Genomic DNA, 22365 nt, shown 5'->3' on the forward strand with positions numbered 1-22365 from the left:
AAAGAGATACTTGTAACAAATTCAAATAGCAATTTGAGTAACGCTGCTTCAATTTCCTTTCACAGCTTTGAGTCTGAGCATGGGTTTTAAAAACTTGTAGGCAAGGGCTGTAAAATTCATGTATAGATGAGTGGTGACAGACAAATGGGTGGGCTAGGTGCCCTTCCAAGTAAGTTTTGGGAATAGATGACAAAAGTGAAAATTACCATGGTGGGGAAATAACAGTGGGAAATGAATATGAAATGCAAATAGTAAAAACACTAATTGTAAGTGGAGACAAGGAATACTGGATTTTATGGTGTACTAAGGCTGGAGGGACGTTAGGAAATGGCAGCTATTAACAAGTAATTAGGCATAGTGAAAGTACTCTGTTACCTGGTTTCTTTTGGTTGGTTGTTTTGTGGTTTTTTGGGGTTTTTTTTGTTTGTTTGTTTTTTGTTTGTTTTTTGTGTTTTGTTGTTTTTTTGTTGTTGTTGTTGTTTTTTGTTTTTCTGTTGTTTTTTTTAAATTTTTCTCCAGTGCACTTTGTTTCCTCTGTACTGTGCTTTGATTTGCATCAAGGGGATGATTTTGGAGGACGCAAACTGGTTGACTTTTTGGTCAAAGTAAACTGAAAGGCTCTCAAGCCTGATGAGCATTCAGTCCACTGGGCTAGAGCAGAGCTAGTATGAGACATCAGAAATAATGTCTCCTTCAACTAGATGTGTGTAGTGCCAACATCAGGTCCTCAGTACTGCATTTTGATGAGTAGATGGACACCACGGTGATGCAGGCTGTCTCCTTGCAGCCCACGGAGGGACACAGTGGAGCAGGTATCCACATTGCACCCTTGTGGAGGGGGGGGGCCTATGCCGAAGTGGACATGCCCTGGAGGAAGAAGCTGCAGCCCATGGAGAGCAGTGTTTTCCTGAAGAACTGCAGCCCTGGAGAGGCCCCATGTTGGACTGCTATTGACTCACCTTAACCCTTCGTTCCCCATCTTCACCAAAATTTCTTGACTGCAGGGGTTGATATGCACTGGAAGAGGCAGCTCAGGGAAGTGGTTGTGTCACCATCCCTACAAGTATTTAAAGGACATGCAGAGGGAGCACTTAGGGACATGATTTAATAGTGGACGTGGCAATGCTAGATTAATGGCTCAGCTCAATGATCTTAAGAGTGCTATGGCAATCGAAATGATTCTATGATTCTGCCTCTCCTGGAGAGAAGCAGGGATATAAAGGAGTTGGGAATCAAGGAGTGAAGCTGAGTCTGGGAAGAAGGGGGATTGTTGGGAGGTGTTTTAAGTTTAGTCTTTCTTGACATATTTTTTTTTTTTTTGGCAATAAATTCAAGTTTCCCCAAGTCAAGTCTGTTTTGCCTGTGATGGTAGTTGGTAAGTGATCTCACTTTTATCTAAATTTGTAAGCTTTTTCATTTTATTTTCACTCCCTGTCCTGTTGAGGAGGGGGGAGCAAGAGAGCTGCTGGGTGGGCAGCTGGCCAAGGTCAACCCACCACACTCATCTATAATATCTATTTCAGTTTAAAAACAAAAAAATATTCTTTCAACCTTCTTTAAAACATACTGTTAATTTAATTAGTTCATTTTGTTTGTACTATGAGCATCAATAGTTCAGCTGTCACATTTTGTGATCCAGTAGATATAGCACCTTATTTTAACATCTTTTTTAGCAAAGTTAAAATTCTCATAATCTACTGTCACCAGAGGCATACAAATCTACTTTTCTCTCCAAAGCAATCTTGGCGGGTTTTAAACTAGGTATGTTTCTAGATCCAGTTTACAGCTCATCTCTGCAAAAACCTTTTGCTGGCATTATGGAAAGAATGAAGCAGCATGGCCAGGTGAGGCATGCACTGAATCACAGAATTGTCACTGTTGGAAACCTCTAAGATCACCATGATCAGCTGTCAACGTCCACCCCAATAAAATGTATTTATCAATGTCTGTATCACCATGTCCACTAGAACCTGTCCTGAAGTGCCTCTCCTGCATGTTTTTTAAATACTTCCAGGGATGGTGATTCCACCACCTCCCTGGACAGCTCATTCCAACACCTAACTACTCTTGCCAGTAAAGAATTTCTTCCTCAGATCTAGTCTAAACCTCCCCTGGTGCAACTTCAGGCCAATTCCTATACTCCTATCACTATTCACTTGAGAGAAGAGTCCAGCACCCACCTCCTTACAACCTCCTTTCAGGTACTTGTAGAGAGCAATAAAGTCTCCTCTCAGCCTCCTCCTCACCAAACTAAACATTGTCACTTCCTCAGCCTCTCCTCACAGGGCTTGTTCTCCAGACCCTTCACCACCCTGAGTTCTCTGACCTCACTCCAGCAGCTCAGTGTCTTGTGGCGAGGGGCCCAGAACTGAACACAGCACTTGAGGTGCAGCCTCACCAGTGCTGAGTGGAAGGGCACAATCACTTCTCTTTTCCTACTGGCCATGCTGTTCCTGATACAAGCCAGGGTGCTGTTGGCCTTGTTGGCCACCTGGGCACACTGCTGGCTCATGTGCAGACAGCTGTTGTCCAGCACCTGCAGTTCACTTTTGGCCTGGCACCTTTCCAGCCAGTCTTCCCAAGCTTGTAGCATTGCATGAGGTGGTTGTGACCAAAGTGCAAGACCCGACACTTGGCCTTGTTAAACCTCATGTTTACTGGCTTCAGTTCACTGGTCCAGCCTGTCCAGCCTCTGCAGAACCTTCCTACCCTTGAGCAACACTCCCACCCAACTTGGTGTCATCTGTAAACTTACTGAGGAAATGCTCAATCCCCTCATCTACATCATTGATGAAAATACTGAACTGGCCCCAAAACTGAGGCCTGGGGAACACCGCTGGTGATTGGCTGCCAGCTGGATTTAACTCCGTTAAATGAAGTGGGTGTTGGCTGCTGGAATCGTGTCAGAGAATGGATGAAGAAAGGCTTTGTCTGTCACGGTGTTTAGGCATCTGTGAGATAAAGATGTGACTCTGTCAAGGACTCCAAATACAGACGTTTGCTGTCCTCTTTTAAGTTCCAGACACTATAATCAGTAGAATGGCTTTTTAGTCAAACTTTCTTGTATGTGTATTTTTTTTCTTGATCTTTCCCAAGGAAGTATTTCTGAGTTTTTCCACAGCAGCTCTTGCCTCGCTGGCTAAAAATGTGCAGGTTTTGTTGAAGTTTACAGTAAGATGACCTAGTTCTGAGTTACTCTGGGTTATACTTAACCTTTTCCTCTTTTTCCTACTGCTGGGAATAATTGAAGAATCGTGTAGCACCCAATTCCGTGGTCCTTTGATTATTAGAATAATTGTGATCATTGGCAAACTGTCTTCACTGAAGTTCAGCAACTCTTAAAAAAATTCCAAAGATGTGTAACTTGTCTGTTTCTCTGTTAAATACCAATTCAGTAATCAATAAAAAAAAAAAAAAAAAAAGCAACAAATACCACCTCTTAACCCTAAGCACCCTGACTAGTTAAGACTTTTTAAGCAAGGCAACAAAACAATAGCTGGTTATTTGGGTCCTTGTAATCCACCTACTCCTGAAGACTACCAATAAAAGTAGTAAAATGGTTCAGTGCAATTCATAACAGTGAGTTACCCACCTCGAGATCATTGCTAATACTAATTTTCTGAGTATTACAGATAGTAGTTACTGGGCATCAAAGTCTCAATGTACTTAACAAGATAGTTTTCACCTTGACGTTAACCGTCCATGTTTGGAACAAGGCCATTGATGGAATTCTGTGGGGGAAGAAAGTCTATGAGTAATTTTCACGTTCATGTTTTGTAGAAAAATAATGCTTTTAGTTGTTTTTACCCAGTAGCAAATATGTAGATTGTTAGTTAAAAGTAATGATTATGGCATATGAAGTGTGTTGTCTGGCAGTTGAAGTTTGTGGGTAAATAGTGTTACGGGTTGCAGGACTTGCCTGTGCCAGACCTTTAAAATTTCAGCACAGACTTCGTGGTCACAGTCTGGATGCTGCCTTAGTCGTGAGCTGCTCCAGGAATTACAATGATTATTTACTATAACATCAGCAGTTTCAGGAGTTTTGTTTTTACTGAAGGCAATCTTTGGCTGCCCTGAAGAGCTGTGCAGATCTCTGTGGTGCTGTGTGCAGTCTTTGCTTCAAATGTGTTGTGTTTTCCAGCCATAACTAAATATTTATTCCAGTGTTCATTCATCAGAAAAAATTTAATCCTGAGGCCAGAAATCATCCAAAATACACTTATAATCAAGGCTGGAGGAAGGTGGATCGAGAAACCTTCTTGGTTAGGAGAAATATTACACAAGGTGATTGTGCTGGCATTCAGAGGGACTTGGGTAGGCTGGAGAAATGGGCCAACAGTAATCTCATGTAATTCAACAACAGGAAAGGTCAAGTCCTGTACCTGAGGAGCAGTAACCTCTGCACCCAGTACAAGCTTGGGCATAACTGGCTGGGGAGCAACTTTCCTGGAAAGGACTTGGGAGGGTCTCAGTGGACATGAGCCAGCAGTTGTGGCAATGAAGACCAGTGGTATCATGGGCTGCATCAGGAGGAGAGTTGCAAGCAGGTGAAGGAAGGTGATGCTTGCCATGTCCTCATTACTGGTGAGGCTACACCTGGAGCACTGAGTCCAGTTCTGAGCTTCCCGTTGTGAGAGAAACGTGGACATAGTGAGTGTGTCAAGTGAAAGGCTGTAAATGTGTTTTAAGGGATCTTAAGGCATCTGTTTGGAGGACAGGCTGAGGAATCTGGTGGTGTTTAGCCTAGAGAAGAGAAGGCTCGGGGAAATCTTGACTTGATGGAGGTTGTAAAGAGGATGAAGCCAAACTATTTCCAGTAGTGTCAAGTGACAGAACAAGAGGCGATGGGACAAATTGAAACACAGAAATTTCCACTTATTTTTACTATAGAGGTGATATAACACTGAAACAATCTGTGTTGTGAAATTTGGGTTCTTGAGGGTGCTCAGAACCTGACTGGATATGGTCCTGTCAGCCAGCTCTAGTTTACCCTGCTTTGGGACACAGGTGGTTGGAGTAGATGATCTCCAGAGATTACTTCCAACCTCAACTATCATGTGATTCTGTGGAATTATCTGACAAGAAGGCATTTCCTTTGGTTTTGGCCCTCTAACTGTTGATTTTTCTTCACTTGTAGCCCAGCTGTTGGAGACAAGTGACTAATAGGTTTATAGTGAATTTGGTAGTCATTGCCCAAAGCATCCCTTCTGAAGGGGACAAAACCTGTTAATTTTGCTCACTAATTTCAGAATGAACCGGAGGATTTGGCAGGTTTTTTTTTTTTTTAAGGGTGAGTTACTGGGAAAGGTCTGTGTTACTCCACCCTTCTAGTGCTCTTTTTTATCTTGAGCTACAGACTGAGTGCCAGTGCTTCTCCTATTGCTCAATTATTTTTCAAATGACAGCAGAATTTTACTTTTTTTAAGTAAACTTGTGGCTGTTCATTATATTCAAAGTGCATGGATGGAAACTGTGACTGATCACTCCGCTGTAGCTTGTCAAAGCTGTAGAGATAAAACTGTCTTGAAAGTTTTTGTGGAAGGCTGTGCAGAAGATGTGCTAGTGGGTGATGTCTGGTCTCTCTTTGGCACGTTGTTTAAGAAAACCCAAAATATAAAAAGCAGTAAAATGTCTTAAAAATGGTAACATATTTTCTTGAAGCTAATGGCATATCCAAGAAGGCTTCATTTTTTACTATCTATAAAAAGAAAGAGTAGGGATAAGCACTTATCTTTTCCACTGTACAAAATGTGTAAGTCAAACCAGTGATTTTTGAACTGTCACACACAAGCACAGTAGCCTTTGTGATATCAGGTGTGTTGGTAGTCTTCATCCAGAGATAAAAGTCCAGGTGGTCTGTGTGTTTTGATTACATGTATTCCTCACTTTAACTTCTAGTTAAAAGGTTTCTCATTTTCTTTCTCTGATTTATATTTATGGAAAAACCCAAACATAGTTTTCTCAGGTTTTTTTAGTTGAGGAAAGAGAAGAGATTTCAGGAACTTACTGAAAACTGGAGATAGGAGCTGGAGTCCATTTATCTTTTCCCCTTAGTCATATAGTCTGATAGGGTATCACTAGCAGCCTTTCTCTGTTGCTAGATTCTTAGTTTCAAATTATGATGATCTGCAGCAGAAATATGTACAGTGATGTAGCAAAGTTGTTAGTAGTATTTTTTTTTTCTCCTCACAGGTATCAAGCATGATGGGACTATGTGTGATACTTGTCGACAGCAACCCATCATTGGCATCCGATGGAAATGTGCTGAATGCACAAATTATGACTTGTGCACAGTTTGCTATCATGGGGACAAACACCACTTGAGGCATCGATTTTACAGAATTACCACACCAGGAAGTGAAAGGTAAAATGTATTTTTTTTTTCCTCGTGAAATTAAGTAGGAAGGAGCAGGGGGGGGCCACAAAGATTGTCAGAGGGCTGAAGCACTTCTATGAAGACAGTCTGAGAGAGTTGGGGATGTTAAGCCTGGAGAAGACTCCAGGGAGACTTCATAGCAGCCTTCCAGTACCTGAAAGACTCTGGAAAGCTGAGGAGGGACTTTTTAGAAGGGTGTGTAGTGACAGGACAAGGGGACTTGGCTTTCAACTAGAAGAGGGGAGAGTTAGGTTAGGTAGGAAGAAATTCTTTTCTGTGAGGGTGGTGAGACACTGCAACAGGTTGCCCATGGAGGTTTTGGCTTCCTTTTCCCAGGAAGTGTCCAAGGTCAGCTTGGATGGGCCAGCAACCTTGTCTGGTGGGAGGTGTCCCTGCCCATGGCAGGTGGGTTAGAACGAGATGATCTCTGAGGTCCCTTCCAACCCAACCCATGCTATGATTTGTTCAATGATTCTAGGAACAGTTATGGATAATTAACTTTTAAACTGAAGATTTGGTTACTGAAAGTTGGGTTAATGAAAAGTGTCTTGGTTACTGAAAGTTGGGTTAATTAAGATAGAGTCTTGAGTTGTAGATTCTGTTAATGTTTCTGCCTTCTTGTGAGGAAGTGTAGCTAGAACCAGTCTTTGGAGCTTGGAAAACAAAAGAAGATTAGAAAGCATGGAGTAGAGCAAAAAGGATATGATTTAACCTCGTATGCTCTCCTCTTGTGTTATCGTATAGCAGCTTTAAAACAACGGCAATTATCTTTACACAATGTGCAATCACCAAATGATTTGTCAATGAATTCCTGAATGTGAAAGTTTAATGAAGTTGAAAAATGGTGTAGATAGATTGGAAAAAAATACCCTCCTTGTGGGCTATGAAAAACACAATGTTCTGCAGACAAATATTTGACTTGAACTCCATACATGGCTCACTGCAGAAAGCAGAGAAAAGGTACTGTGAAGGGTTTTTTTGTCCTTGACTTGGTTTTTATGTTAGTATCTCTCATTGTCTCTGAACAAATTTGGCCATTTAGTGTGTTCTTGGATAGCTGTTCTTGTGTTTAAATAGCTTGCCTAATTCCAAAGCTCCTCTATGTCATGATTTATCCAGCAGTTAAGTGAGAATAGTGATATCTGCAAGTAGGTACTTCAAGAGCAACAGTCAAGCACTGTGTAAAAGCTACATGCTTTGATATCACCTGTGTGGTAACTCTCCAGAATGTTCTTTCATTAAATCTTTGGAAGCTTTTTTATTAGATCCGATAACACAGTTAAATGTGACATATGCAAGACAACATTTATTCTTCTTGCAGGAGATTTACAAATATATTGTAAATCAGTGATTTGCCTTTATCAGTGTTTTTACAGCTAAGGGAAGTGGATGGTGCACACAGATTGGGTTCTTGTATTGTGTCTTGTAGGGACTGTGTTTAATTTCTGGAACATTGGCTCTGAAGTTTAACTGTGTGCTAAAATGCCCATGTCAGTGGCTTAACTGAAAAGTAGATTCTGTTTTTTGAGATTCATGACTGTAGATCTAGGTACCAAATAGATGTCATAAGCTTAGGATCTCAATTTTAATGTTTAATGCAGAACAATACATTGCGTACCAGAGTTGAAAGCTCTAGCTTAATATAATTCATAGAGAATAAGTAACAAAATAGAAATATGTTTTCCTGTTTATTTCTTTTTAAAAAATCTCATTTCTTCTGAGAATACTTGCCAGAATTCTTTTTTTTTAACTGAAATTTCCTTTGTAGTTTTAAGTGTTCTGTGGTAGTGTATAAAACATAAGTTTTAGTTTTAGAGACAGATTGTATGCAATATATAGAATTGCAGGAAATCTTTTGCATCTTGTCACTTTATCCTTATCTTTGTTTACTCCCATTGTGCTCTGTTTTGCAACTCTGTCTAGAAGGAAGCTTCATCTGCCAAGGAGCTGTTTCTATTGGATCAAGCTTAGCTGAGAAAAATTGATTAAAATTAACTGTTTGAGGAAGAAGCAGAGAGCAAAACAGTACTACTGTGAGAGATACCTCACAGAACAAATGGCAAGAGATATTTAAGGACATTTGCATGAAGAAAAGCTTATGTTCTATCTTATTCTTGACTCTAGGGTACCATGCAAGCAGTATACCAAAATAATGTATGATGGTTTTTGTTTCAGTTTCATTAGTGTGGATATCTTGCTCAAATGCTGCTATTAACATATCTTTGTGTTTTCTGTCACTCTTTTATATTACTTGTGTAGAAATGGTTAATATTTTCATGTGCTCTTTGCAGTTTAACTTTTTCCTTGTCTGCCATCTGCTGGATGTTAAACGTTTAGCAGGAGGGTGATAAACTCCCTGAAGAGGTCAGGAAACATTCAGATTTTCAGCTGAAAAATCTGTTTGTCTGACAGTATTTTCCTAGCACGAAGTAATAAATCTGGTTGCATGGAAACTGGTGGATTTTTGAGATGACTGAAGAGGCAGGAAAATGTTTATCTGTTTCTACTTGTAAGTTAAATACTCATAAGCTGTTCTGTTTGGGATTATCTACTTCAGTTCTGTTGAAGTCAGGGGGAAAGAAGAGGTTTGCTTTAAAAAATAACTTTATGACTGAAAAAAATGGATGCTAGTCTATTGAACTCAAATTTGCCAAGATATGTTAGAAGTTTGTAGAAAATAAACTTGAGTCGTGGTTGGGAAAGAGGTGTAGCCTTTTTACTTAAAGAGATTTCATCAATATTAAAACTAACTATAAACATACAATAAATGAGATAGGGAGATCATGGGGGATCTTTATCTGATGGGCTGCTGTGTGAGCTGAGAATTGGATGGATGTTGTTCATGCACCCAAATCTGTGTTTGAGGGATTGTTTGTGTTTCAAGATGCTCTCCTTCCTTCCTGTCCCCAAAGCTTAGTTTTGAACTTTATTATCTTGACATTTGTGGGTTCTTCTTTTAATAACTTCAGGGTATTGTTGGAGTCTCGCCGTAAATCAAAGAAAATTACAGCAAGAGGAATCTTTGCAGGTGCCAGGGTGGTGCGAGGAGTTGACTGGCAATGGGAAGATCAAGATGGTGGCAATGGGCGTAGAGGCAAGGTAAAGATAAAACTGGTTTAAATAAGAAATGCATCTCTGCATGCTCATGTAAAAGCCTCAGTGGTCTTTCTAGTAGTAGAGTGAAAATATAATAAAAGTTACTATTTTAATTTACTGGATGATTTAAAATTTTGTTCTGTAGTGCTCAAGCATATAGAAAGCAGAGGGGTTGTATGTATACTATGACCAGTTCTTTAAATTTAAAATTTCCTATTTTTAGAGTACCAGCACAATTTTTAAAAAATTAGTAAGATTTTGTCTTGGTTATTCTGTGTAAGACTGGCTTGTAACAGTATTAAGATCTTGGGCATATTTCAGCAATGCTATAACTGGTTTTGGTCATCACCGTGTTCTTTAGTCTTATTGCTTGTGGGTCAGTACATTTGTGTATCCCTTGCTCTTGTTTTTCAGTGCTTGCACCTTGGTTTTTTGTTTTGTTTTTCATCTAATAATTATAGGCACTTTTCTAGTTTAAAATTAAAAACTTTGCAAGTGTTGGATATGGATATTATTTACTGGCTTAGGACATTATATGAGTGGTTTTTATAGAGTTGTATAATAAGAATATTTTAATTTAAAGGAAATTGCAAGGAATGATATGTTGCTCATCATAACCTTTGCACATTTTCCGTTTACAGCTTACTTAAAACAAACCTTAATTAGTTCTCCAGGTTCATATATAAACATACAGCAGGGAGTGTAAAATGTACTAAATAACATTTATCACAAATATATGAGATTTTCTAGAAGGAGAATTGGATGCCTTTACATCTTGGTGAACCAGTGATTTTTATTGCTTTTTTTTTTTTTTTTTTTTTAGTATATTTAAGGAGCATTTAACAGAAAATGAAAAGGTCCCAAATGAGATATTTAGTCTATTTTATATCTTAGACAGTTATGGAAGCTTCAGCACTTTGGGGGATTTAATTTTTGGTTTTACTGCGAAGGAATAATCAATTTGGGTCTTGTAAAATAAGGCATATACAAATGCAACTTTTTTCCTCTTGATTCTTTATCATTTGCTGTGAACTTGGCAAGTTATTTTGAAATCTCTGAAGTTTTCAAAATAAGTCTTATCCTATATTGCTTGCTTTATGCAGTGAACTTAAATTAGTGAGATAATTTGCAATCTGAATATATGCATATAAATATTTTTAATGGGGAAAAGCAAATGGTATATAACAGAAACAACTTTTAAATAAAAAAAAAATAATTAAGACAAATTCTGGAAATTTAATTTTTTGATTAATGGAAAAGTTAGAATTTGTTGCATGGCCTCATCATTTCAGAAATGTCAGGGAAAGTCCTTTACACTCTCTTTTTGTGCTGTTGTTAAACAGATTGGCTCTGGAAATAAAGCTCAGTCACCTAACACAGTGCAGCACCATTAGGCTAACTCAAGTTATACCAGACAAATTAAAGCAACTAAAATAGTTTTCATCCCATTTCTCCTATTTAAATACTGTGTCTAGTAAGAATATATCAAGGCATCATAAAATAAGTTTTTACTGCTCAGATTTTGTTCTCTGTTTAAGTGGTTAGAATGCCTACCAAATATACAAAAAGAAAAATAGGCCTACAAAATATATATTCTGGCTGCCATCTCAGTAAGGCACCCAGAAAACACTTGCATGAGACTGAGAACAGCCTCACAAATTTTATTTAATTCAGTAGAAGTACTGTATCCTGGATTATTGTGAAAAGATTAACACAGGTTTTAAGTTCAGACTGTGCTTCTAGAGTCTTTTTTCTTATTTTTAAAACTGAATAGGTGACCGAAATCCAAGATTGGAGTGCGTCGAGTCCACATAGTGCAGCATATGTTCTTTGGGACAATGGTGCTAAAAACCTTTACAGAGTTGGCTTTGAGGGCATGGTGAGTATAAAAGAACACAAAGGGTAACATGCATGGTGGGGGAGGGTAATATGAATAACTTGTTGTGCTTTATTATCCTGCTTTAGTAATATCCTTTGTCACTTTGCATCCTATTAGTCAGGTCATTGTGAATACAGCTGTATGCATAATGCATATGTATTAGGAAGAAAATCTGATCTGGGACTTTATGTGAGTAACTTAAAGTTAACGACTGGTTTCTGCCAAAGTATAGTAAATATTTACATCACATTCACGATGATCTTACTATGCTACTATTGTGCTTACATTAAAATTCAGAAAAGAAGCAGCTTTGTCGTGATTTTTTTAAGACCCTGTCTTTCAACTCCTATACTCCTCAGATCGCTTCAACTTTTGGTGTGATTGCTGCAAGATTACCAATTTTTAAATTACTGGCAACACTTGGAATCCTCTTGAGAGCAATTTTTTTGTCAATGGAAAGGTGTTGAATTAAGTTACAACCTTAATTTGCTCTAGCACTATGTTTTTCTTTTATCACTTCTTAGATTCCACAGCTACTTCTACAGTTTTAGAGAGAAAATGGGTCAGACTAGAGCCCAAGTGCCTTCTGTTGCTGGGTTTTCTTATCCTAATGTAGGTCAGGGAAAGGTTACTTTGATTCTCAGCTGCTTATAACATCTTAATTAGCATTTTCTTTGCATGATTTTTGTCATATACTGCAAAGGAGAACTGTGTTAACGTTGAAGTGTCATCTTGTCAGATGTGTATCAGTAACAAAAGGTTAAACAGTAGGTACAGTAAATACATATTTTAGTATCAGGTTTAAATAGAGTAAATATCTTTAGTGCAGTACATCTTTAATGGTGCATGAAGATGGCAAGGATAAATTATTAGTCAGTATAGGATTATGTGCTTCATGGTCCTACCCAGTTCTAAAGAAAATTCTTTTTGTACAGGCAAAAGGGAAAGAAAGTTAAATGTAGTATTATGTAGTATTTTATTATTGTGGTTAGTGTCTTTCCCCTTATATTTTATTGTGCTGCATGGTAGAGGAACACAATTACAAAATCTAGATAGATACAAGATAGAGATCAACTGATTTTTTTGTTGTTGTTGTTTTAGTTTCAGTTACTATGTTAAAGTTTTTAGGCTGTGCTATGGAATTATGAAAGATTTCTTCTGGCGTCAAAACCAAAATAAAAACCAACCAACTGAAAAAAAATACCAACAAAAAAAAGCCCAACCAAAAAACCATTTAAGATCAGTTATACTCTATTCTGAAATAGTTGTTCCATTAATAATAAAAATAGATTTATTATTTGGGATTCAGCTATATTCTTTTGCAAAACTATTGACACGTAAGGAGGTTTTATGTATTTTTATAATATTTGATTAACTGCTGCAACTGTAAATTTGAATGATTAACTATGACCCTTTCCATGAGATTTGTATATACAGAAATATTTGGTCTGTCATTTAATTAACAATCAAATCTATATATTATATGTAAAGAGAAGATAATAGATAAATAATAGATGTACATGCATATCCATAAAAAGGATAATTTGAGGTTTTATAGGTAGTGCTTACTTGATGGTAATCCATTCCTAAAATTATTTCATCTTTGCCAGATGCTTTTATTAAATGCAATTTTCACTTCAGACAAAATGGATTCTTGGATATCTGTGGCAAATAGTCATTTGAACATAAAGCCAAACTTTGTAACTGATTAACTGATTGCTAAGTGTACATAATAATTCATAATGATTATTTATTGCTCTTTATGTGCCACTATGTAAAGCTGACTAATAGACTGTTAGGAAGTTCATATAAAGTTGATGTAAACTTGTCTTGGGACTTAAAAATTGGTTAAGAATATCCAGAGAATGTGGAATCAATACTTGAGTGTATGCCCATGTAAATACAGCTGGGAAGAGAGGACTCCTTGCAAATGAATAACACTTGACTCAGACACAAATGGAGCTGATTAAAGAAACACAGCTTATTGTTGTAAGTCAGGGCTGCTTGTTTGATAGCTGACAGGTTGCATCTGGCCCTCAAAATTAATCTATCTGGCCTGCCAGCTTTTCCTTGGGAGAGACAAGGATTGGCTGGTGGAGCAGCAGGTGCTGGCTGAAAACTTGCATTTATTTGTGGTCAGACCCTTAGAGTTTTTATTTGAGTTTGCTGTAGCTCTGTTTACATATGAAGTGATTGAGAGAGGTGCATCTTGCCTTTCTTTGTGAAAGCTGGCATTTAAATCTGGGCATTTCTGCTGCCACAGGCCACAAATTTCCAAATAGAAATCTGTTTTTATGACACTGTTGAGTAATATGTTTGCTACATCAGTAGTAGGAACAAAGTACTGTTGGCTAATATGATTATTGACACTGCTTGCATTTCACATCCGTATTTATTCAGATTCTAGAGCCAGACCAAGGTGTTAACCACATTACCTTCTTTAAAAATGTGTGAACATAGCCTTTTGCAATAAAATAAAATCAGACTATGTGGAAATACAGAGTTAGTGAGAAGAGTGTGATTTAGCTTTTTGGATTTGTTTCTGGTTTTTAATTCCTCACACTGCTCAGCTGATGATGTAAAATGGGTAACTTCTAAAGGTTTTCAATAATCATTACATTCTAATACATAATATAGAAGGATTTTGCTATAAAAACTATCAAATAGTTCCATCATCAGGAGTGCCCTAAAGTAGTTTCATTATTTAGGAATTGTTTTGTTCTACCAAATTTCTTTGCTCTTGCATTTTTTTTTTTTTTTTGGCTATTATTAACCTCCTCTTCTTGTTTTTCATTATGGAGGATCTTCCTTTCATCTGTGTAGTCTCTGAAAGAAGTAACTGTAGTTATCATCCATCATTGTCACAGTAATCTGTAAGCCATCTGTGTGTGTGTACTTTTTTCAAGGCATTCTGAAGAGTTGAGTGCATAAGGGAAATGACAAAGATTCTTTGCCCTCATGTTTTTTTTGAAGTTACTGAAAACTTTCTTTTCAAAATTGATATTTCTGTTCGTCAGCATTTATTTGTGTTACCCTTAAAGATAATCCATGAAATTACTTTTCAGGATTTTAAGAATTACTTACTGAAACTAAAAAAAAAAAAAAAAAATTGAAAAAGTGTCTTAGCATACCAGGCATTGCAGGTGAGTATTATAAAAATATATAGAATCATGTTTTCTGGTGCTGTTACAGCTTCATCTCTCTAGTCCGTTATTTTGTCACCATTATGCTCTAAATGAGAGGTGTAGGAAGGAGCAACAAGAATTTTCAGTATTTTGCTAGTTTAGTGTCCTTCTGTTGCTTCTAGTTGCTGATCAAATTTGATTTAAAACACAGACATGATTTTTGGCCACTTTTATGTATGCAGCAGGTACTTTTCATTACAGTACTCACAGTGTAGCCAAAATTAGGTGGTTAGATCTTTTTGGAATACAGAGAGGAAGGAGACATTTATGTGTACCTTGTGCATTTATTTGCATTTTTTAGGAGACTTTTTCACTTCTTGCTTACGTTGTCTTATTTCAATAAATTTCTCCTGTAGTCTCAACCAAGCCATCTCTCCATAAGTGATTTGCTTAGAAACATATTTTAGTCAGTCAGAAATGTACTTACTGATTCTTTTTAAGGAACTTTTAAAGTTTTTATAAGTGCCTATAGCAATAGACAGGTTACAAATGGTTCGGTCAGAATTTGTCTGAAGTTTGATTTCTTCTGTAAGAAGCTATTGCTGTTGTTCTTTTGTCTGTCACCTCTTTATCATTTCTCTACCACCTTCTGTTTTCTTCTTTTATTGCTTTAACTTTTCTCAGCTTCCTGAAACTGATGAGTTCATTAAATTAAAAATACAACTTTTCTTATAAACCACTAGCTAAAACTGATGGATTTATTCCATCCCTTCTTGTCTCAATCGGGAGACAAAGTGGCATGCACCGAGCTTTCAGCATTTGCCCTGTAAGGGCTTGTTTCCTTGCCAAAAGCTGTTGTCATTTTAAAGACTTAGAATGACCTTTAAAGGGTATATTCATTGCTACCTCAAACACTTGCAGCTGTGATGGCACCATGGCTGCTGGTGTATCTGTAAGACCAATATTAATTCCTCTGCTGGTGTTAGATGCTATTTCAGTGCATCTCTGGATCAAACATTCTTTTTCTTAGCAACACACCTAGTTTCCTTACCAAATCTGTAGACTCTCCTCCCTGGTTTTGATGGATGACATTCCATACTGATGGGAGTAACTTAATAGTTTTTCCAGTAGGCAGCTGTTCCTTCAGTATTGTTTCCCTCTTCAAGGTCAGGAGTGGTGGTGCTTTCACACCATCTGCCAGCTGTCCTAACACTGCTGTAATACACATTTTTTCATTACCAGAAGTTTTTCTAATGATGAAGTTGCTTATGTTTTTTCAATGGTCTCATTGAATGGTAAGTCAGAGTAAATATTAATGTTTTCTAGATTTACCATTTGGCTCAGTAGATCATGTATCTTTATGTAGCCCCATCACATACAGCTGTGATGTAAAGAGTTTTTCAGCAAGTTAGAGGTAGATGCTAGAAGACCTGTAGGCAAAAAACATTATTTACTGCTCGTGTGCATCAGCTGGTGCTACAGATCTTAAGGTTCTGCTGTGCAGTGCTTTCTGTTCATGCTGTTCCTTGAGTTTTCGTTATGATTTCTTGGTTAAGTGGGGCTTTAGTGTCTTCTCTATCTACACAAATTCCAGAATTTAGCTTGTTTTAACGTTTAATAACTTTAGGGCTCATTGAATGATTTCTCCATCTAGTTTGTGTACAAAAGCCTATGTTTTATTTTCAGCTTTGAAGGTTTGTCTGCACTACATTTTTACTCCCAACCTCAAAGTTGTCACTTTATTTTTCTGTGCACGGTATCAACATTTGCTTGAAACTTCCATTTTAGCATCCCTTGTATTTTAGTACATTCCCTTTTGCACTTGCATGTCTCTTCTCCAAATGATCTGCAGTTTCAATCCATTTACAAGACTCAGGGAGACTCTATAACCTGTAAAAAAAAAAAATCTCCGTGGGGTTCTGGGAAGCAGAAGTTCTTCAGCAGAGCTGGGAGCAGGGATGTGCTGGCAGCCCAGTGTGCCAGGCTACAAGTGTGCTCGGGAGGCCTCTTGCCACGCAGTCCCTAAGGGAGTAGCCACAGGATTTTAACAGCAACCCCAATTTTTTTCTTAAAACTGCCTGGCTAGAAAAAAGCTCCATTTCCTTTTCTAATAGGTCTATCAGCTGAGTACTAGAACTGTAGTTGCTTACCCAGCTTTCCTGGTAGTGATGTGCAACCAAATACAGTTTCCTGACTCTTGGATCTTCTTGGGCTGTAGCTATGTTTTTTTTAGACATCTGCAGGCATTTTTCCTGTTGATGCTTCTTTTGTTGGTAATGCTGTTTGCAAAATTGCTGAAGTGCTCTTTGCTGTATATACAGTGTATACAAGTTAGTTTCTTAATGACTTTGTCAAGTGCCCATCTTTCTGTGCTTTTTGAGTCCTACATTTTTTGGTGATGGCTTATGTAAATAAATATGATACCTGGCTTTTCTGTGATACTTAGATCACACTCTTGCTTTGCTCCTTAGTAATCTAACGCTGACTTTACCATGTAAGAGAAAGGAAGACAGATGTGAAGCTGAGGTTCAACATCAAACTACCACTTAGTTTTACAACCAAGTGTATCATTATACTCCAGAAATAAACTATGTGCAGGGCTTAGAACAGGCAGAGTCAAGAGAGTGCGGATTTGTAGGTTTCTGGGTGTATTTATTTCTCTATAAAAATTTAAGGTATCTTAAACTGCTTCCTAATGAATTCTACTGCAAGATAACTGTTAGCCTTTTACTGAATATTTTATTCTTTCTGCTTTTAGCCATCAGTCTGCTCAGTATTGTTAACACCTGCTGTAACATGGGCAGTCTTTCACCCAGATCTTGCCTGGCTGGCAGGAGGACCACTGAGAACCCTCCCGCACCCTATTAACGCTCTGAAGAATGTGAAAACAATTTTTGACTCCTGTGTAGACAGCTGCTGGTTGTTGCATGACCCCAGGAGTTTGTATTCAGCGCCTGAGCCCAAGTGCTCCCGGGCACTAAATCTGTGTGGGTCGGGGGGAATAGCTGAGCTTGCCATCTGGGGAGGGTCAGCACAGCCCCTTTGTCTTCGGCAGAGTCAAAGCCAGCACCTGGGTGGCAGCAGCCCACCGGGTGGCAGCACTTTGTCACAGCCCTGCTCCTGCTGCTGCTGGGCTGAACAAACTCTCTGTCTCTGATTACTCGTTGGATTTGAAGAGCAGCTAAATCCCATTATTTTCATCTGGCTGTTTTCGTAGCTTTTTAAGAAAGTGGTGATACAGTCTTCATAGATCAGGATACCCGCTGGATTTGGTATTGTTTCTGGCTGCTTAGCAATTGCAGGTCACTGAGGGTGGTGTTGTGTGTCACTATGATGATTCAGAAGACTAGAGGGTTTTCTTTTTAATCCTTTTGTAGGAGTATAGTCTGTCAGTAAACCTTGGGTGTAGGAAAAATAGTTCTTAAAGTATTTGCTTAGTTCAGGTTGATTATATCATAACCACCAGCTGTCCTCTGTTTCCTTCCCTATGCCCTAGAATATTCTGGCACATTTTGCAAATGGTTTCCTACCTCCTTCCCAACTCACCATGCACACAAAATGCCCTTTGTTCAGTGATAATTGTTCCATAAGGAGCAATGGCAGATGGTAGCCATTTGGCTTTAAGGGCTTGCACAGGGAAAAAAAAAACTAGAGGAATGGAGTATTATAGGAACTCTGCTGGCTTTGTGAATAGAAGTTGGTTTTCATACTTAAAACTTATGTTTCTCAGATAATAGGTCATGAAAGAGTCTTTCTGGAGGATGACTTTAGAACTTTTTTAAAGAGAAACGATCATGTTCAGCTCAGTATAGTGGTTTGTTGTTTTTTTGTTTTTAAGAAATATCCTTGTGGTCTGTGTATTCTCAATTGGAAATTTTTAGTTTTATAGAATGTCAGTGTCAGGTTTTCCTCTCCAAGTTAAACATGTATCAGTGGAAAAGGCCTGGGAAGAGGGACAGCACTGCCTGGTGTTAAATGATCAGTACAGGAAAGGCTGTGGCCTTGACCATTGTCTGCAGATACTTTAAATTTTTTTTTTTTGTTTCATTACTTGTGTTCACAGACATTTTTAAAGGGAAAGATAACTGTATAGAAAACTAAAAAGGAGCTTTGTGCTATTCTAATAACTTTCTTTGAGTTAAAAATGTCTCATCTTTTATAGCCATTTGTGTTAAAGGGTATTAAAATCTTCAGAATGTCAATGCTGATAGATTGGAAAGTATTGAAAATTATATGCATCAGTAACAAATTCATGGGCTGTGCTTTTTGTACACATAATTTTCAACCTTTCTTAACTGAGTGTATTTAAGTTCCAGTTTCACAGACCTATATTAATCTGGAGAGTCAGTCAGTGAGGACTAAAGTTGTCTCAATCTTCTTCTGTAGTCTGACCTGAAATGCGTCCAAGATGCAAAAGGAGGCTCTTTCTACAGGGATCATTGTCCTGTATTAGGTGAGTTGAAGATACATTTATTTTATCTTGATGTGTATTAATTATATTTAGCCTGGATTTCTCTTTCCTTTTTAAATGTCACCTAAAAGGACTATCCTTACTAGTGAAATGAAGATGGTGTTTCTGTGCATTAAGGATAAATTGTAATGCTTTGTAAAATGTGTTTGGTAGTGTGGCAAGTAGATGGCAAGGGAGCTGTTCAGTGTTGACTAAATAATACATTGAGTCACATGTCTGACTCACTGAAGAGTCAGAGCCAAACATAACTGTGCATTCTTAAACTGTCTTAAATATTCAGAGATGTTCAGTGAAATAGCATGTACATAAACAGGAATCACTTGAACATATAATTTAACCTGTTATTTTATACTAATGGTAGCATATATTGTAAAATCATTGTTGAGGTTTTTCATATCAGCTATTGCACAGACTTACTCTTGTAATGGCTTATCTGGGCTGTAGATGTGTGCACAGTGTATTAGAAAAAATAACTGGGCAAGTTGGGATAAAGTATATGGATTATTTGGCACAAAGTTCTTAATTATTAACTTGTATTTCCTTATCATAAAAGTGGGCAGTACAGAAAATTTCACATTTCTTTTTTAGTTTCTTATTATATTTAAGTGCATTTAAAAAATCAGCTGATAGTACTGGCTTTTCTAAAGTGATGAGAGCTCTCTGTTTACTTGTCTTTATGTAATACCTTACACAAGCACTTGAAGTAATGACCTGAAAGTGCTATTTCCTTATTGATGGCATTGCTGAGAAGGTGAAAACAAAAGCCTGTTTTGCTTAGGAAAAAAACACAGTTGTTCAAGAAATCACTTTGCTATTTACTGTCAAGTAGATTAATTTTTTGAAAATAAAAAGCCAATGCACTCTGATCTTTATATTCTACATCTGTGCTTAAAATTAATTTTGTCATTTTAGTCTGACATGAATAATAATAGAAAGTAGTAATAGGATCTTACTGCTTCTTCATTACAGAGGTGAACTTAGGTTCTTCTGTGCATACTCTTTTATTCATTTTGGTTCTTTGAAATTACAGGTCAGTGTTTTGCATATAGCTTACTTTTAGGATGGTACCACATTTGAATGCGTGAATACTAATTACTAAAGGTAGTAGGAGAGTATTCTTTGTTATTCTTCCCCTTCCACTATATTAAGTTTCTCTTGACCATGAACTCAGTTTGTCATTCTTGCTACATTATGCTCCATCTTCTCAGTCTTAGTCTTTGTTAAAACATCTGTCCCTTTCGTTTGTCTTCTGAACATAGTTCACATATACATTCGTGCTTTGAATTTAAATATATCCTTGAATTAAATCCTAGAAAGATATTTTTGAAGCTTTGTGATATTTGAAGTAGAGTGCAAAAAAATCCAAAACAAAAACTTGAGCAGGGACCTAATTAATACAGAGTAGTATGTAAATTGGGAGCCTTGCTGAGGAGGACCTGGGTGCTGTAATGAATACCAAATTGAACAAGCCAGCAGTGTACCATAATTTCAAATTTCATAGTGGAATTGATGAGTGGAATTTCATGGAGAAGGATGGTGGTCAACGGAATAGAAAAAGTTATTATCCCTGACTTTTCAGCGATGATGAAGCTGTGTATAGAATTCTATGTCCTGTTTGTGTCATTGTCCATCTATCTCCTCACTCCTTTGCTCAAATTATTGAGAAAATGTAAAAGGTGTGATGGTGGCCTGTTAAAGTGGTTAAGATTCTAAGGGAGGAGGAGCTGGGCTTGTTTAGTCTGTTAAGAAGTTAAGAGGAAGTTGACCAGCCACCTGCAACTACTTGAAAGGTGATGAAAAATAATGGCACCAAAATTTCAGTAGTGTCATATGGCATTAGAACAAATGATAGTGACCTTATGGCCACATTAAGTGGCTCAAGAGGTTCAGGGCAGATATTGAAGACGTTTTCTGTTATGCCTAGAGCTTTATATTGCAGCACTTGAAAAATTACTTGGAGAGCTTGTAGAACCTCCCTCCATCCTTCGAGGGTTTTCAGGACTCACATAAGCAAAGCCACAACTGACCTCAGCTGATTGTTAAGCTTTGTGTGGGATGTCAGACAGACCAGGTAGTTTCTAGAGATCCTTTCTTCCAGATAAGGCTTCTATAAATCTTTGTTGTTTTGTATGTCTTCCTTTCATAAACTTCCCTGTCTCATCAGGACTGTTTTCTGAAGAATTAAGCTTCACAGTTCTTTTTTTACCTGCTCACTCCTTTTTACCTTTTGGTCACCACAGCTGCAGAGACAGGGAGTCTCAGAAATTAACTTCTGTTCTTTAAATCGTGTGAAAAATCAGTGTGGTTATGTAAATGTTTTCTTCTTATTCCATTTCAGGTGAGCAAAATGGTAACAGAAACCCTGGTGGGCTGCAGATAGGTGACCTTGTAAACATTGACCTTGATTTGGAAATTGTACAGTCTTTGCAGCATGGTCATGGAGGGTGGACTGATGGCATGTTTGAAACTTTAACAACAACTGGAACAGTTTGTGGCATTGATGAGGATCATGACATTGTAGTACAATATCCAAGTGGCAACAGGTTTGTTATATAGCCTTCATCACTGAGTCTTTCAGACTTCCTTTGCTCTTCAGCATTTGTGGTCACTCAGGACAACAAACTTTCTGTTCTTTTGTGTCTATTAAGATTTCCTTTAGAATTTTTATATTCCTTCCACAATATGTACCTTTGAAGATGCTTTAGGGGGCTAAGGAGGTATGTTGCCTTTCTCACTTGGTGAAGAGTCCAAATTTGAGTCCAAAAAATTATATTCTGGTCTTATTTCCAAAACCTAGTGTTTTAAGCAGTAATTGCGAAGTATCCTGTGGTTTCAAGAAAGATGGTAATAGCAATTCATTGCAGGTTTTCAGAAAAATAGGTTAAGAGAACAAGTGATAAACTTGTTACATTGGGGATCTTGTCTAATACTGAGTGACCTTGATAGAATCTATATCTAGCATTGTATTATGCAAAGGAATGTTAGTTTATGTGAATGTGGACCGAGAATGGGTAGTGTTGGGGAAGCATTTGCTAAAGCCACTCCCTGCAAACAGTTCACAGTTGAAGTCTGAACTGCATTACAGATGGTTCTGAGCTGGTAGGCCCACAGGGTTTTGTGTTGTCTTGCTTTCAAGTATTAGGCTTATCTTTAAAAGGTAGATGATGAATGGAATATTGCTTCAGCTCTATCTAGAGACCGGTTTATTCAGTTTGTCCAGAAAGGATTAACTGCATTATTCATTCAGGCTTTCCTTTGAGATCCTGTTTCTTAATATTGCAAAGTAATGCAATCCAAACCTACTTTTCCAGTTAAGACAAGCTGAAGGGATGCAGGTGGCGCTTTTTTTGTTGGGTTTTTTTTTTTTTTTGACAGTCGTGTCTTCCAAAGCCAGGGAGAGCTCTACCTGCTCTCTTTC

The 22365-nt window shown here is 37.7% G+C and overlaps 1 protein-coding gene across 3 annotated transcripts in view; it reads left to right on the plus strand.

Annotated features, from left to right (window-relative positions):
* Positions 1-22365, plus strand: part of MIB1 (MIB E3 ubiquitin protein ligase 1) — a 77511-nt gene that overhangs the window by 5693 nt on the left and 49453 nt on the right. For all 3 annotated transcript variants that reach the window (XM_071737297.1, XM_071737298.1, XM_071737299.1), the window contains exons 2-6: positions 6193-6364; positions 9346-9475; positions 11247-11351; positions 18863-18929; positions 21286-21490. In XM_071737297.1, coding sequence (XP_071593398.1) covers positions 6193-6364; positions 9346-9475; positions 11247-11351; positions 18863-18929; positions 21286-21490 — 679 coding nt within the window. The remainder of the gene's footprint in view (positions 1-6192; positions 6365-9345; positions 9476-11246; positions 11352-18862; positions 18930-21285; positions 21491-22365) is intronic.

This window comes from Heliangelus exortis, chromosome 2 (assembly GCF_036169615.1).
Source record: "Heliangelus exortis chromosome 2, bHelExo1.hap1, whole genome shotgun sequence".
Classification (NCBI taxonomy): Eukaryota; Metazoa; Chordata; class Aves; order Apodiformes; family Trochilidae; genus Heliangelus; species Heliangelus exortis.